The sequence below is a fragment of the Curcuma longa genome, chromosome 3 (assembly GCF_044706935.1).
Source record: "Curcuma longa cultivar G26 ecotype Majalengka, Jawa Barat chromosome 3, ITB_CL_G26_1.1, whole genome shotgun sequence".
Taxonomy (NCBI): Eukaryota; Viridiplantae; Streptophyta; class Magnoliopsida; order Zingiberales; family Zingiberaceae; genus Curcuma; species Curcuma longa.
Genome location: NC_133863.1, coordinates 4,956,541 through 4,971,987, shown reverse-complemented (window position 1 = coordinate 4,971,987; position 15,447 = coordinate 4,956,541). Strand labels below are relative to the sequence as shown.

The 15,447-nt window shown below is 35.4% G+C and overlaps 3 protein-coding genes across 3 annotated transcripts; 1 reads left to right on the top strand and 2 right to left on the bottom strand.

Annotated features, from left to right (window-relative positions):
• Positions 1-389: 389 nt before the first annotated feature.
• On the bottom strand, positions 390-1,883 carry LOC141825131 (uncharacterized). The gene is made up of 3 exons (XM_074712521.1): positions 1,755-1,883; positions 1,580-1,646; positions 390-877 (listed from the first exon to the last, which is right to left on the bottom strand). Exons 1-3 carry the CDS (start codon positions 1,836-1,838, stop codon positions 612-614), a joined length of 417 nt encoding a protein of 138 aa, XP_074568622.1. The 5' UTR covers positions 1,839-1,883; the 3' UTR covers positions 390-611.
• A 485-nt stretch (positions 1,884-2,368) lies between these two features.
• LOC141823087 (uncharacterized) lies at positions 2,369-6,192 on the top strand. Its single transcript, XM_074710358.1, has 9 exons — positions 2,369-2,632; positions 2,957-3,047; positions 3,584-3,663; positions 4,438-4,540; positions 4,633-4,789; positions 4,912-5,040; positions 5,253-5,339; positions 5,718-5,762; positions 5,972-6,192. The coding sequence occupies exons 1-9, from the start codon at positions 2,548-2,550 to the stop codon at positions 6,107-6,109; spliced, it is 915 nt and encodes a 304-aa protein (XP_074566459.1). The 5' UTR covers positions 2,369-2,547; the 3' UTR covers positions 6,110-6,192.
• LOC141823088 (2-dehydro-3-deoxyphosphooctonate aldolase 1) lies at positions 6,188-15,271 on the bottom strand. Its single transcript, XM_074710359.1, has 14 exons — positions 14,997-15,271; positions 14,536-14,593; positions 13,659-13,756; positions 13,468-13,564; positions 12,326-12,391; positions 11,470-11,529; positions 11,279-11,353; positions 9,733-9,817; positions 8,830-8,888; positions 8,689-8,733; positions 7,445-7,543; positions 6,736-6,783; positions 6,613-6,660; positions 6,188-6,531 (listed from the first exon to the last, which is right to left on the bottom strand). The coding sequence occupies exons 2-14, from the start codon at positions 14,569-14,571 to the stop codon at positions 6,475-6,477; spliced, it is 873 nt and encodes a 290-aa protein (XP_074566460.1). The 5' UTR covers positions 14,572-14,593; positions 14,997-15,271; the 3' UTR covers positions 6,188-6,474.
• Between the last annotated feature and the right edge of the window lie 176 nt (positions 15,272-15,447).

Genomic DNA, 15,447 nt, shown 5'->3' with positions numbered 1-15,447 from the left:
AAGAACGTGAAGGGAAACTCACAGGATCTAGCAGCCGTTAGGGATCAAGGAACAAGCCGGCGGGAGCACCATCCGAAGCCGCCCGTCGAATGCTTTCCCCTTTATATAGAGCTCTCCGCTTTAACGAAGCGCGGTTGACGGTGGGATAGAGACCGTCGATATTTCCATCGACGGCTTCGATGACCGTTGAGTTAAAAATAAGAACTATTTTGTCGATAAGATTTTTTAATTTAAAATATAGTGAATATTGTTGAAGGTCCATCTCTCTCGTATTTAAAGAATAATTTACATTAATATGTTTCATATGCTTTTCCCCTTCTTGATTTTACTTTAATTTTCATCCAAAGAAATTAAATTGTTTTCAAATGTAGACCAGAAAAAAAATAATAAGAAAAACATGATTTACACATTTTTGAAATATAAAAGCCCGGTTTGGATAATTGCTCAAGGGGCTTCTCATAACCATAAACCATTCACTGCTTCAAACAAATCACTAGAACACTTGATGAACCAAATCAACTGCATCATCAACATTCTTTACTCTCCATATAATTCAATCATGCTCAACCAAATGTAAAGGATCAAAGTGAAGTCTTCCAATTGGATGGCCATTAAGCCTTGGTCTTGGAATAGAAGGTGAGGTAATACCAAGCCGCAGAGGCAACCGCGAGGACCAGCAGAGGAAGGAAGTAGTCAGTTAAGCTGTAGGATGGTGGTGGTGGTGGTGGTTCTCTCTGTGAAGCGGTGGTCGGTTTCGGAGGCTTTTGATCACCTGAAACATGGCCTTCAATGGTGCCGATAAGGTAGCTCTTCATTGAGCTAATGGCAGCGCTGCTGTGGCCAATCTCTTCAAATGCTTGGGTGGCATCTCCAGAAGCTTTGATAAATGCAAATGAATCACCAAAGAAACAACAATTTAGAAGCACTATAATAAAGGATATCCTATCAAGAAGATATACTGCACTGGCTTTCAAAAGAATCAACAACTATTTGTAGTTCCGAAATGAAAATTTCAGATTAAAGATAGGAACAATTTGACAAAGAATTAATGAATGAAAATAGTTTCTTTCCACCATTATTGATATCAGTTCATGTCTGTGTCAACTATTTAGAGTTGATTACATGAATCGTATATATCCATTGAGCTCTATACAAGGATGCTATCATCACAAAAAACCAGATCAAAGATTCTTATTCATAGGTGTATTCAAAATTCTGATGCTAAGACTCTAGATATAATGCAACTCTCAATCTTTTTTATTATTTGAAACAGAAGTGGAGCAAAAAGGCATAAACTCTTGAATATAATCTGAATGCCTTAAATGATGAACAAAGGAATGAATATTTTTTTTTTTGGAAGAACTGATTCCTTCCAAACACCAAATGTTTCAACACCATGATCCCAATGTTCCACACTATAGAGCCTACTCTTATGATCCCCAGAATCCACTTATTATCCCCCACAGAAGAATCCACTTATTATCCCCCACAGAATGCACGAAGGAAAAAAACAATCATAAATCAGATAAAAAACGAAAAACTTGAATGAGAAAGAAACAAAATGGAGCAACAGAAGCACCTGATGCATGAAGAATAACATCCTCTCCACCTGGGTGCTCCTCCATGAAGGTAGACACATCGTATACCTAAATCAGAACCAAAGTCAGAGGACTAAACGACCACTGGATTCTTCAAATTTAGTGCCCTAAAAGTAAACCCTTAATTTTATACTGAAAGAAGAGGAAATTTTGAACCTTGCCACCGATCGACAACCAGCAGTCTTCCTTAGTGGTATGGAGCGAGATCTCAGCGGCAGAGTAGGACTTCAGCTCCGCCATGATTGGATCTGGGAAGGAGAGGATAGGAGAGAAAAGTGTAATTTAAACGTCTAATGGAGTGTGATTAAATAGATGAAAATTTGCGTGGCGGTCGATGATTGGATGCAATTTCAGAGAGCTCTCTTAATGGGATCTTTTCAATGATTTAGGGCGGCCGGGAGCATTGGGCGTTGACTTTGTTACTGATGATCGGCGTTTGGATCTTTAACACTTTAGACTTAAAAAAACATTTCTATTTTAGTATCTTTCTATTAATAAAAAAGTAATTTAGAAAAAAATGAGTAATTCTAATTTAGCATAAATCATAACTTCCAAATCTATCAAATTCTCTTGGTCAAAAGTATTTAATTTATTAAACTGTTGGGGCGATTTTGAAAATTACCCTTCTGTTTACTTGTATTTCCGCAACCCTACTGCCGATCCGCTCTTCTTCTTCTTCTTCTTCTTCTCTCATCCTCGCCCTTCTTCTTCTTCTTCTTCTTCTTCTTCTTCTTTCTCCTCTGCTCGCGGCCTTCGCAGTTAACACCTCCGTTCCCCAGCCCTATTATGTCCCCTCCCCATTCCTTCGATCTTTCTCTGTGGGCAACGTGCCTGGTCTAAAAATCTACCTGGGCCAGCCTCCAGTGTCCTCATTGAGCTTCGTCTTTTCGTCGCGGCGGATCGCAACGCACAAGGCGGCGGAGTAGAGCAAAGAGAGACAGAAATAAAGATGGCTTTATCGCTTCGGATGGGCCGCTCTTTTGCGAGTTGCCTCCTTTCCTCCGCCTTGAAATCCAATCTACGTTCGTTACAGTGTAAGAATCGCTCACCCTTTCCGTGAATTATAACTTGCTGGTTTTGTGAAGTTATTTGCTACGCTGATTGCTTCATCGAATCGCTGCAAAAGACCGATTTTCTACATTTAGTTTTTGTGCAATACTGGTCTTAACTTTCTATCTGCTTAATCGTATCAATATAGATGGTGTAACTAGTTTGGATAAAATTTGTTGCTATTCCCTTAGTGCAAATTTCCTTTTTTTTTCCCTTTAAAATTTATCAATTTGAGTTTGTTTAGTAGTATTCTCCTAAGGTTCTTGCAAATTTGATCCTCTGTTTTCTTTTCTGTCTTATCTTTGCAGTCAAGTTGATTAACGATGTACGCTCTTCGAATTCGCCCTTGGCCAGGACCTTTGCCACAATAAAAGCTGAAAGGCCCCCTCTACGGAAGAAGTAAAGTCGTCGAAGTATCTTTCTTTTTCGTTTTTTCTTTGTGTATTCAAGCATATTTTATATGAGCCTCATGTCACATTCTTGTGCAACTGAAAACTGAACATATTTCAACATACAGACGAGTTCACCGAAGAACTTGCATGTGTGTATGATCTCTACCATTTAATTTAGTGCCCAGAGATGGCCATTTTTCTCATGGATGGTCTTGTTGCATGCTAAAGGTCAAGTATATAAACCTGGATCATTGAAATGGTAATGATATATTGAAGAGCGTGATGGCAGATGGGCTATATTGGAAATTGAAATCTGAAAGAAGAATTCTTAATTGCCTTGTTCCTAGGTCCTGGATTACCTTATTTAAACCACATCACAGATTCCTGAAAAGCTGTGAATTTTTGGTCGAGACTAAATTTTTTAGGTTATTGGCTACAATCATAACATAATCTAGTTCTTTCTGTATGGTACCTAGGAAATTTTTATCAGATATATTTGTCAGTTTCTTAAGATCTACTTTCTTTTCCTTTTTATTTCTCCAGAAGGAAGCGATTGGATGAACTATGCGTCGAAAGGTTTGAAGAGTATAGTCGAACATTGATTCAGTCTTGGATTTTGCAAGGTTCATTATTTTATTAATACTGACTGTCCTGTTTTCCAGTATGCTGAACATGATGAATTGTATAATAAGTTTGTTGGCTGAAATTACTCACCCTAAACTTTTGTATGCTTTTAGTTTCATGAGTAGCTGGTGTTAGTAAAACTAATATAGATGTAATTTCATAAACTTGATTGATAATGGTGTTCCCGTTTGTCTTTGTTGTGGACTAAAGTGTGCTTCCTGTTGTTCCTAAAATGTGCAATTGGACAATTTATGGCCTACTTTCAATAACTCACAAATTGAAATGTTCATCTTAGCAACATGTACAGTAATTTAGTACCACATAAGTATCTTTAAAAGTATTTGAACTTGTAGGGAAACTTGAATTCGTTGAAATGGGTTTCGTATGTGTGAGTTTTCATAAACTTGAATGGCGTCAGTGAACTAATATAAATATATTTAGTTTTCATAAACTTGATTGAGAACACTTTCCAGTTTTTTCTTTGTTGTGGACTAAAGGATGCTTCCTGTGGACTAAGGATGCTCCCTGTCGTTCCTAAAATGTGCAATTGGAAAATTTACAGTCTAGTTTCTGTAACTCACAAATTGATATGTTCATCTTAGCAACATATACAGTAAATTAGTACCACATATGTATCTTTAAATTATTTGAACGTATAGGGAAACTTGCATTCATTGAATGGGTCTCATATGCATGATTCATGATTATCTTTTCTCATGATTGTGGAAGGTGACACTAACTTATATGGTTTATTGTGTTTGTTTGCTTGGCAGGTAAGGTAATTGTGGATGGAAGAGTTGTTAGTAAAGCTGGAACACCTACCTCAGATAGTTCAGTCATAGAGATAAAGGCCGAAATACCAAAATATGTATGTAGGTGATGCTTCTGGACAAACTTTCTAGCTTATATTTTCTGAACTTCTTGAATGTGTGTTCCTAAATTTCTGCCTGGTTTTGTATGCATTACAGAGCCGGATACAAGTTAGAGGCTGCCATTGAGAAACTCAATGTTGATGTTGTTGACAAAATAGCTCTCGATTCAGGATTATCCACAGGTGGTTTTACTGATTGCTTGCTCCAACATGGTGCATCTCATGTTTATGGTGTTGATGTTGGCTATGGGCAGGTAAACTTTTATTTGACAGATGATCACAACAAAGTTTGAAGGATGTCATGCTAAATCTTAGTTGCATATGACATATGAATAGTAAAATAATTATTCACATTTCTTTTCTTTGTTGCATTTAGGTTGCTGATAAAATTCGCAGAGATAAGCGTGTTTCTGTAATTGAAAGGACGAATCTGAGATATCTTCCTGGTCTACCACAACAAGTTGATATCGTGACCTTAGATTTATGCTTCATCTCTATACTTTTGGTATGGGTTAACTACATTCTTGGTTATTTATTACATGGCTAATCTTCCTGTTTGGTACTTGGGTAAACCTGCCCTCTAGCTATGATTTTAGTTGTATGCATCTTTATTTGACTGTAAGTGCTTTTGGTTCGTTTTTTTGTGGTGTGTTGAGTTATCATGAATACATTTTCTGAATAATTTTGTAATCTTTTATGGTATTGGGCTAATTGTAGGTCATGCCGGCTGTTGTCAATGTTATGAAGCCAGATTCCACGTTGGTAACATTGGTGAAGCCTCAGTTTGAGGCACGAAGGTCCCAGGTATGGAACATTGATTATTCATATTGATGATTCTATGAGTTTTTCTCCCATTGGAAACATATACCCCAATATAATTTCATAAGTGTTATAGTTTTTGCCTTAGTTCCATGTAGAAGGTTCTCAAACCCAAGTTAATGTGCTAATAATAATTGCAGATTAACTCCGCTTTGGTGAGTCACTGCCCTCAACATTAATTGCTGTTACCTTAAAAAAAAAAATCTTTTGCAAAAACGAAGAATTTGGCATCAATTTCTTTTTTACTTTCTCCTGTTTTGTGGAGTTTCTGTTGTGTAGAATATTGACCTGACCTAGTTTTAAGGATAATATGGTTTATGATGATTTAGTCTTTTGAACCCTTACACTTTTTGTTCTAACCAGGTTGGAGGTGGTGGAATTGTGAGAGATCCTGAAGTGCATCAAGAAGTAGGTGTCATTCTCATTTGATACTTTTCAATTAACAAGAATAGAACTACAAACGCCCAAACATTATAATTTTTTTAGCCTTGGCTAATTCCTCTGCACAATTTTAGCAACCTGAGTGTTTTTTTGTGGATTTACGGTAGACCAGGAACATTTGTGCAATAGCACTGTTGACAATGTACAAGAGTGACACATTCCAATTATGACTGCAGGTTCTTGAGAAAATAATCAAAGGAGTTGAAGGTTTTGGATTCTGTTCTAAAGGCTGGATCGAGTCTCCAATAAAGGGTGCCGAGGGCAACAAAGAATTTCTAGTGTGTTTTCAGCGAGTGCCTGTAGAATCGGCATAAATTTCTTTATTTTCCCGGTTCATATCTGGTTTGGCATGCAGATTTTGTTAGGGAATACACAATTTTTATGAAGCTGGAAATAAGATGACAAATTACATTTTTGAACTTGTTCTTATTGTATAAGCGCAAGTATTAGTTTATAACATCGCCTAACCACAAGCATTGATCTCTTGAGTTTTTTGGTACGCCAATGATATTACAGTCTCAATGGTTGGAGCTAGTAAAGAACACAAAGATGGATGCAGAAGTTTTATGTTTGCACATAACAAATTCAAAAATGCAAAATACGAATACTGCTCCGGATCCCAGACAAATAAGCTGCTAATCATAGAGGGGTTCATGCCTTCCTGATATTCATGTTGAATCTAATCGCGGTAAGGCGTCAGATCGATTTTGAATGCCTTTTTGCCCTTTGTGACCCTCTTCACAGACAAGAAAAAGGAATTTACATAAAGATGCATATAAACAGAACATGCATGTATCTATAAGAACAGAAGGCTTACAGCAATGGCCATGAGTTCCTCGAGCAGTTCCTCCAAATTCCTTAATGGCTGCATCATTTAGTTACAATTTGCTGACGTTTAAACTGGTACTGTCATATGAATTGCTTAATAAAAAGTACTAACCCATTGTGTTGGACCATCAACAGGTGCACTAAGGGGGTCATCGTGTACCTATTAAGACAAGACCAATAATTGATACTAAATTTGATATAGTTCCTTTGCATGCCAAACACAGTTTAAACATGAATTAAAACGATGACATTTATGTTATGTTAGTATTTCACCCTACAGATAGTTGCAACTCAAATATTACTGAAAAGTATGAAGGCAATAAGATGCCAACTAAAGAATCAATAATTATGGCCGATGCAATTTCCAAATTCCTGGTAATCTGTGCAACTCTTCGCAACATTTTTTCAAGTTTAAAAAACTTTTTAATTAATTCACATCTAATCAAGTGATATTAAATTAGAATGTCATGTCCTTTTCAGAGTCCAAAATTTAACTCATATCCAAAATTAAAGCGCAAAATCTAGCACATTGAGGCTAACAATTAACTCAAAATTCTTAAGCCCAAGTACGATCTCACTTATCTAAGCTTATAAAACTAGCCTACAAATTAGCACGTTGCACTAAACCTGCCTGTCACAACTAATCATTTTTCCTCGTTTATGCCCCAACACACAGGATCATCAAAGAAAAATGAGGTAGAGGAATTGTACTAGTCTCAAAGATAACAAAAAGGTATCTAAGTTCTTTAACGTGTATACCAGTATGACACTAGCAGGACAACTTTAGATATTTGCAAATGACAAGTGCAAAGGGCGTGTACCTCCATGAAAATTCCATCAACGCCTACAGCAACTGCTGTCCTTGCAATGCATGGAATTAGTTCACGCAGACCACCGCTTGCAACACCACCACCATCAAGCTAAAGCAACAGAATGGTAACGACAAAAAAAAATCACCTACAAAAATAACGGAAGTAGAACTAGAAAAGAATAGCAGAGAACTAGCATATCAGCAGTTGCAAAGCAACAGCAAATAACAGTTACAAACAGAATCAGAGACTGCCTGAAAGACAATCATATCCTTTATGGAGGGAAATATATATATATATATATATATATATATATATATATATATATATATATATATATATATATATATATGTGCAATGAGTACCTTTTTTCTGCTATGAGAACAAACAGCGAAACTAGCACAGTCAAGAACAACAGAGATAAACTTAATTGGCAATGGCTTTGAAGTAAAATGGAGATCAGATAAAGATCCAAGCTACAAAATCAAAGTGATATAACTTAAGTATAAGAGCAACGTAGGATGACAAAGGCTGAGGTGTCAATGAATTGCCTATGCTATAGTGCAAATCCTACATTTTGAGAGTTATTGTCAATGAATTGTCAGGCCTGAGGTTTATCCAGAATCCAAAACATGATTTTAAAAAGGCTTTGGAGCTCTCTTACTAAGAGGAAGAGTTCTGATTCTACCTTCCCAGCTTTTTTTGGATAACATGAAAAATCATAACAAGTTGACAAAAGACCCATCTGCTAAAAACTTGTGTTGGTTTTTTTAGAGTTTATTTGTATATGTCATGCCTTACACTGTCATTGCTTTAGCATTGAGTATAATTAGTAGTCAAACAACCTAAAGAACATACCCTTTCAACCAGCAAGTAAAATAGGGTTTATTCAACACTGGATACTTTATTCAGATTTTTCAACATTTAAAGGAATATATAAATTCTAAATAGAAAGTATCCATGATTGTTAACTTAGAAGCAACTGGAAAAGATCACTCTTGTTTCAAAATGCCCAAATAATGTTTTTATCTTCAAGCGTGTCAAGGCAAATGAAAGAGGGAATTTCAAAATGACTCCTGAAACAATGTTTAGTCTAAAACATTGTTGTACAGAAAATGTGTATTAGTGCTTTATTTCTGGGGTTTCAATTTGTCATTTTTTATTGGATTTTCAGAAAATGAGGACCTTGTTTGGGCATTTTGGAACCTCAGGAACCCTTTTTCAGAATTTAGCCAAAAGTGAATGCAAATCCGCACCTTCTTCCCTGCAGGTTGTTGGAGAGAATGTGTAATATCTGCTACCTGTTACAAAGAAATTTTCTAAGCGGAGTTTATTTAAGTCAAACACACTATTAAGGGAAGTAGAAAAATCATTAAATGAAGATTGAAGATCCTTACAACAGGGCAATTTGCTTCTCGCATCCATTCCAAATTGCGTGGATCAACAATCAAATCATCTAAAATCAAATGATATGAATTTTAACATCAAAACATCTAGAAAAATGGAATTTATATCTTATCTAAGATTTTAAAAAATTAACATTTTTAAAAGCTGAACTGTAAAAATTGAATTTACCCAACCAGATGACAGTTATACTTATCTGTTCAAGAGCTTATATGAGCCAAACTTTTATTCAATTCAAAGATAAACCTAAACTAAAGCATGGCCTTAGCTCAATAAGGCTTTAAGTTGAACTCAAACAAGCTTTTACCAAGCTGAGTTCCAAGGAACTCATGATAGCTTTCATTTGCAGGAAGTAGTCAGGCTTGGTACTTCTCTTGCATCAATATTGTTGCTAATATTAGGTTACAACAATGGATTTATCCTAAGCCCAACCCTATGATGTTTGTGAACATGAGAGACGTGTTCATGTCACTTCAATACTGAAATAGAATTGCATTAAATTGACAACTCAAAATGAAAAATAGAAAAAATGCCATAGGATAAGTCAGATGGCAAAAATAAGAACTTCTAAATCTATTAGCAAATGGAGGTCTTTTCCTAGGTTTGAACCAAAACAAACAAAAGGAAGTGTCTTTATGGGTTTCTCTCAGATGTAAAGATGTATACGTTTGATTGCAGTTGACAGACAGAGGCATCTCTTTCCATTGAAACCTAGTCTTTCCATTGAAACCAAGTCAGAAAAGAATTATCTTAACTCAGCCTGAACCATCAGTGGAATATGATTGTTCTCCACATATCCAATATTCTAGACAATTTATAGAAAGACCACAAGTATTAAACTACAGAAAATTCTAACATAATACTGCAAGTTCTGGCAAACACATAAGCAAACTTACTGTAACCAAACATAGTGCCTCTCTCACAAACCATCACATTAGCATTTCCTGCAAGTCTAACTTTTTCTGCAGAATTCACCATAACCTAAAAAAAGGAATCCAGTTTTATCTTGAGAATAAAGGCAAAATAACATGCATGAATTTCCTAAGATATGTGGATTCCATATTTGAAAGATGATAGGAGCCACAGAAATGTCATAAAAAGACTATCTAAAGTTATCAGGTTTGCGATACATTCCACCCACCTAATCATTACAATTCATGAAGAAACTAATAGAATTAGAAATTACCTATAACACAAACCCAACACAAACAATAAAACAAAGAGATCTTAAACTTCCTTTCAGATAAAAAACGTACCTTAACTTCACTAATTACCTTGATCAGTAACTTAGCTTACTTCAAGATTGGAAACAAATGAGTAATGTACCATAGCCAAATTCATGCTACCAAACAAATCACTACTATACAAAATCTAACAAGAAGGTGACTTTAGGCATTTCTATTAGTCTATTCAACAAAAACAATTCACTATTTTTATCAAAGCAATAGATAACTACCTGTCATGGCAATTAAACATTTCATAATGAACACCAACTACCTAATTTTGTTTCATGTGGAAACCAAAAACATTCATAGAGTGCCTGAATCATATTGAAGGTAACATGCATCATGACTTCACTATAATTTTATGCCAATTTTATTTGAGGAATAGGAATACAAATTAATCAGCCATCATATCGATGCAATTAAGATTTGTATATAAAAACACACTTAGCTACTAATATTATAAAATTTATGACCACAATGAAAATGAATTGTCTTGTAACATTAAAGATCTGAATGTCCACAAAGTCGAGTATTTCTACCTGACAATTTTGTCCATACAGGTTTCTCATCAAAATGCAATCCCAACAGCAGATTTTTCAGTCGGGGAGATAGTTCAATTATCTATATTATCCATTCGTACATGTTTGTTAGAGTCTGCGTATAGGTACTTTTGCCTTGGTAGAAATTGTTAAGCCATATAATATTGGAGCATTCACCAAAACATATTCTCTATTGAAACATGTTAACCTTTTGTTAAAACAGAAAAATGAAACCATTCCAGGAAAATGCTTGAGTTATAACTTCCTTATAATTCAAACATAAGCAACTTTCTTATGCACACTTTCTTATCTTTCTTTAGCACTTGAGAATCTGCAACTTCGTCAAAGGGACGTCAACATAAGCAATTCGATGCAATAGTGCATGATGAACTCTTAAATCATACTTAACCCATTAAGCTCTAAGAAGGAAAGTGACATAAATAGAACAATAATGGTTGATATAAATTCAACAAAATGAGTAGGCACAAGTCACTGCCCAGAATTAAGATGAGATAATACAGAACACAAGTTTTAGATACTTGAAAGAGCTTGCAGCTTCCATGCTAGGAAATTGCCTTATCAGAAGATAATACAACTTCAATATTGTTGGCAATTTTCATCATTCTGAAAATCATCAGCATGCAGAGATAGAGAGCTAAACAAAAGTATGAACTTACTGAAGGAGCACAAAATTGGCCTTTCTTGATGTTTATGATTCTTCCAGTTTCAGCTGCTGCTACTAGAAGGTCTGTCTGTTAAATGAGTGTAGCAAGTTAAAGGGAAGATATTCTCTGCGCATTAAGGGTACACAGTAAAATGATAGTAGAATAACACTAGAGATTGATTAATTTCAAGCTGCACATTATACCTGACGACAAAGAAAAGCTGGAATCTGAATAATATCTGCAACTTGGCCAACAGCTTCACACTGAATTTATGAAAAAGGTTAGCATGTTATATGCATCATGCTATTTTTAAGGATTAATACCTACTGCCAAAGCCTATAGCTGCACATAAATTTCAGATTAAATCCCTGTCAATTTCTAAGAAACTTTTACTTGTCCATACTTTACAAAAAAGAAAAGAAGAAAAAAAACAATTGCCACAAATGGTTAGTCAGATCTCATAAAGAAAGTGTTGCATAACAAGAAGTTTTCTCCCTTGCAAGTTGGGAGACCAGTGTAGAGTTGTGGGAATATCTAGCTACAAAAATTTGACCCCCTCATTATTCAGAATCATGCCTAAGACTTGTTCATTTGTCTTTGAAATATCAAAAATATGTGCAGTGGCCATCAGGAATGTGCCTAATTTGCTAAGGATACGTAGAAAATCAATTGGTTTTCCCCCAAGAAGCAGACAAGATTTGTTTTGTGAATTCTGGTTTCTTCATAGTGCATTAAAGGGGCCTTTAATGTGAATGAGGTATTTGTCGGACACTTCTAATTTAGTAAATTTTCATTGTATTAGGTCCATAAATCACTGAATATCATATCATTTGCTACAGCATATGATTACATAATCTTTATTTCAAAGCCCTTCAAAAAATATGTTTAAGAGATGCCTGCAAAAGAACTTGTCTAGGAATAGCTGATAATACCTAATGTAAAATAGTACAATTAGTGAAACAAAGGATCCAATTTAGGGTTTCATCAACGACAGCACCATGTATATCATTATTAGCGGGGACAATGGTGGCCCAACATAGAACAGAAGAAATTGAATACCTGGCTGCTCTCATGCACATCAGTTATGATTGGCAGATCATATGCCACCTTTACTTTCTCAAGAATCTGCCATGCAAATCCCCTTATGTGAATTTGAGGAAATTAATAGAAGAAAACATTTACTAGAACTGCAAGCTCAATAGAATTAGAAAAGGCAAGAGAAAGTATTATGATTTTCAATAGGTTGTTAATGCAGAGTTCTCAAAGAAAGACATACAACTTCAAAATTGCAAGCCATGGTTATTTATCTGGCATCATAAATTATTTCACCTAAAATGTGAACTTGCCAAGTGAAAATCTTTCTCCTTGATGCTCCATCAAGCAAAAGTCACTATAGTTAACTCAAAGATTGTCTATAAATAACTATGCTATTTTACCATCTTCAATGTGCAAAGTTGGTGAGAAGAGGGTAAGATCACTTATCTGTGTAAATGAATTGTGATAAACTGTGTGTTGGATGACATCCATAATCGTTGCATGGAAGAAAATTCTGCTTATAAGCATACCAGGAAAAAATGTGAATAATTTTATGAAGTCGTCGAACTGGAATTGCGTGAATGATTAATTTACAGTATCTAGTTTAGCAGTTTTTTGCATGGATAAGACCAACATATAGGATAAAAATTTTCAAAGCTTCTAAACTAAGTTCAATCAGTTAATAAATACTGGCTACTGCAACCAGTAATAGGGGTAGCATTAAGTCTATAGTTTATTAGATCTCTGCATGGATAAGATTACGGTATAGGATAAAAACTTTGAGAGCTTCTAAACTTACTAACTTCAATCATTCAAGAAATATTTGCTACTGAAACTAGAAATTAGGCCAGTCTCCGAAAAGATGAAGTAAAAGAACCAGAAAGGAAAAGATGTGAAAGTACTACATGAATCGAACTTACATACCAACAGAACAGAACAATATCTTTATCAACAATTTCTACTCTTTCCAGTTTTAAATACATCATAGGAGGTTTACAAAAAAAAAAAAAATTGCAAGCTATATTCTTTGCTTGAAGTAAAAAAAAAAAGGAAACCTGACATGAACAGTAATATTAATTATTAAACAAAGTTTTTTCAATGTATAGCAAATCCAATCACTAGAACACAACTTTTGTACAACAAAAATAACCAATTATAGATGCTACCTTCAAACCTTGTTCCAAACCAGGACCACGAAATGATTTTGATGAAGTACGATTAGCTTTGTCAAAACTTGACTTGAACACAAGGGGCAAACCAAGCCTGTAAGTTGTCAATCAATAAGCAAATAACTGCATACTACAAAATGTCTACACGTTAAAGTAAATATATATTGAATGAAATATAACAAACTTGCCTAGATGTTATCGCTTTTATATGTTTCGCCATCTTAAGTATATGCTCCTCGGATTCAATAACATTTGGGCCTGCTAGTAAGAAAAAGGGCTCTGCAGCCTATTCATAGTCCAGAAATTGAGACAAATAAACTTAGGCATTGTTGCCACTAAGTGAAAAATATATACCCAAGGAATAATGGTATCTTAGTAAAAATATATATAAAAAAGAGTGCAATGCTAGATATCTGGTATGCTTATCTTTCCCTAAACCCTATAGGAACAATGGTGAATGCACCTATTCATTACAAAAGAAATTTATAGCCAAATATGTTTAGACCATTTCTTTAGATAATGCATGAAATCATGGTAGGTGCACCAGATCTGTTAACTTAGTTGATCTTTGGGTTGCAATTTCATGATATAAATTAACTTGTGAAATTCCAGAGTCCTGACCACTTGAGCAGAGGTAATAAAAATTTAAACTAGAATAAAAAAAAACTGACAGTCTGACACCTTGACTCCTAATACTTACCAACATAGAGGCAACTACTCCTAGAATTTACATAGCTGAAGTCCCTGAATTGAGTGATAAGTGTCCCCTATTCAACTTATTCATGTTGATAAAAAAAGAAGTCGAATAGAACTTCTCATCATGCATTATATAAGACATTAAAGAAGGCTTACAGACCAAAAGACGCATCTTAATTATTGCATATACCAAACAACTAGAATTTCATAACGCATCCTGATACGAAATATAGAAATAGATTCTACTATTACCTTCGTTTAACCAAATGTCACTTATAAGTATTAAAAACCGAACACTAAACATCGTTAAGCACTATTTTGGGGATTCAACTATATAACTATTTGGATATCAAATTGATAGGACAAAACCTTAAGCTGCTTGAATAGTGCAGAAGCAGAATCCATTCCTTGATTCGTCAGAAGAGATCTGAATCCAGAAACATAGGTACGAAGGAAATCAGAAAATCGGAATGCTCTAAGACTTCAAAACATTATATATAAAAAAGAATCAAGCTACTGTCCCTTTTTAACCGATATCTCGAAAGTTGGCGTCCATGGAAGCACAATGCAGAGCCAGAATAATAAAATGCAGATATTCAAAAAGAAAAAAAAATGTAATTCGCCGTAAGTAAATCACAATCAGCCAAGGGATCTTGCTTTTTTAATAACCATTTAGAGATGGATCCAAATTCGCAATCAAGATCGAAAGATAAACTTGAACAGAGATGGCTAAGAAAAAAGCTGCAGCGTTCGTGGGGACGGTCAGAGGCGAGGGTGGTGGGAGAAAAGACAGAGAGAAGGAGAAGCACAGGAGAATGGAGGAATATTACCTGAACAGAAGAAGGAAAGCCCAAGAAGGACAATTGGCGGAAACTCTGGTTCTTTCGGTCCGGCGAGGAGGCAATGAGAAAGGGTGACTACGCTGAACAGTTCGCGAGCGAATGCGAGAGAGCAACGGCGATCTAGTATTCCTGCGAGCTTGGTACCGGGAATCAGGATTGCGGCGAGCAGCACCGGCAAGGGAATGGGTGAGGGCAGAGTGAAATCGGGTATGCGCGTGCTTTGCTTTGGCTGGATCGCAGCAGGAAGCACAAGGGGGCGGCGAGTGTACGAGCGAGAGTTGAGGAAAACTAAATCTGCGCATCAAATGGGAAATTTAGCTGATAGCACCCCAGTTTTATACTTTTTACCGCATCGTATCCGCATTTCTCAAATTTATGATAAGCCCATTTTGTCTCATTTAAAATATTTTAGGATGAAAAGGCAATTTCATATGTAAAT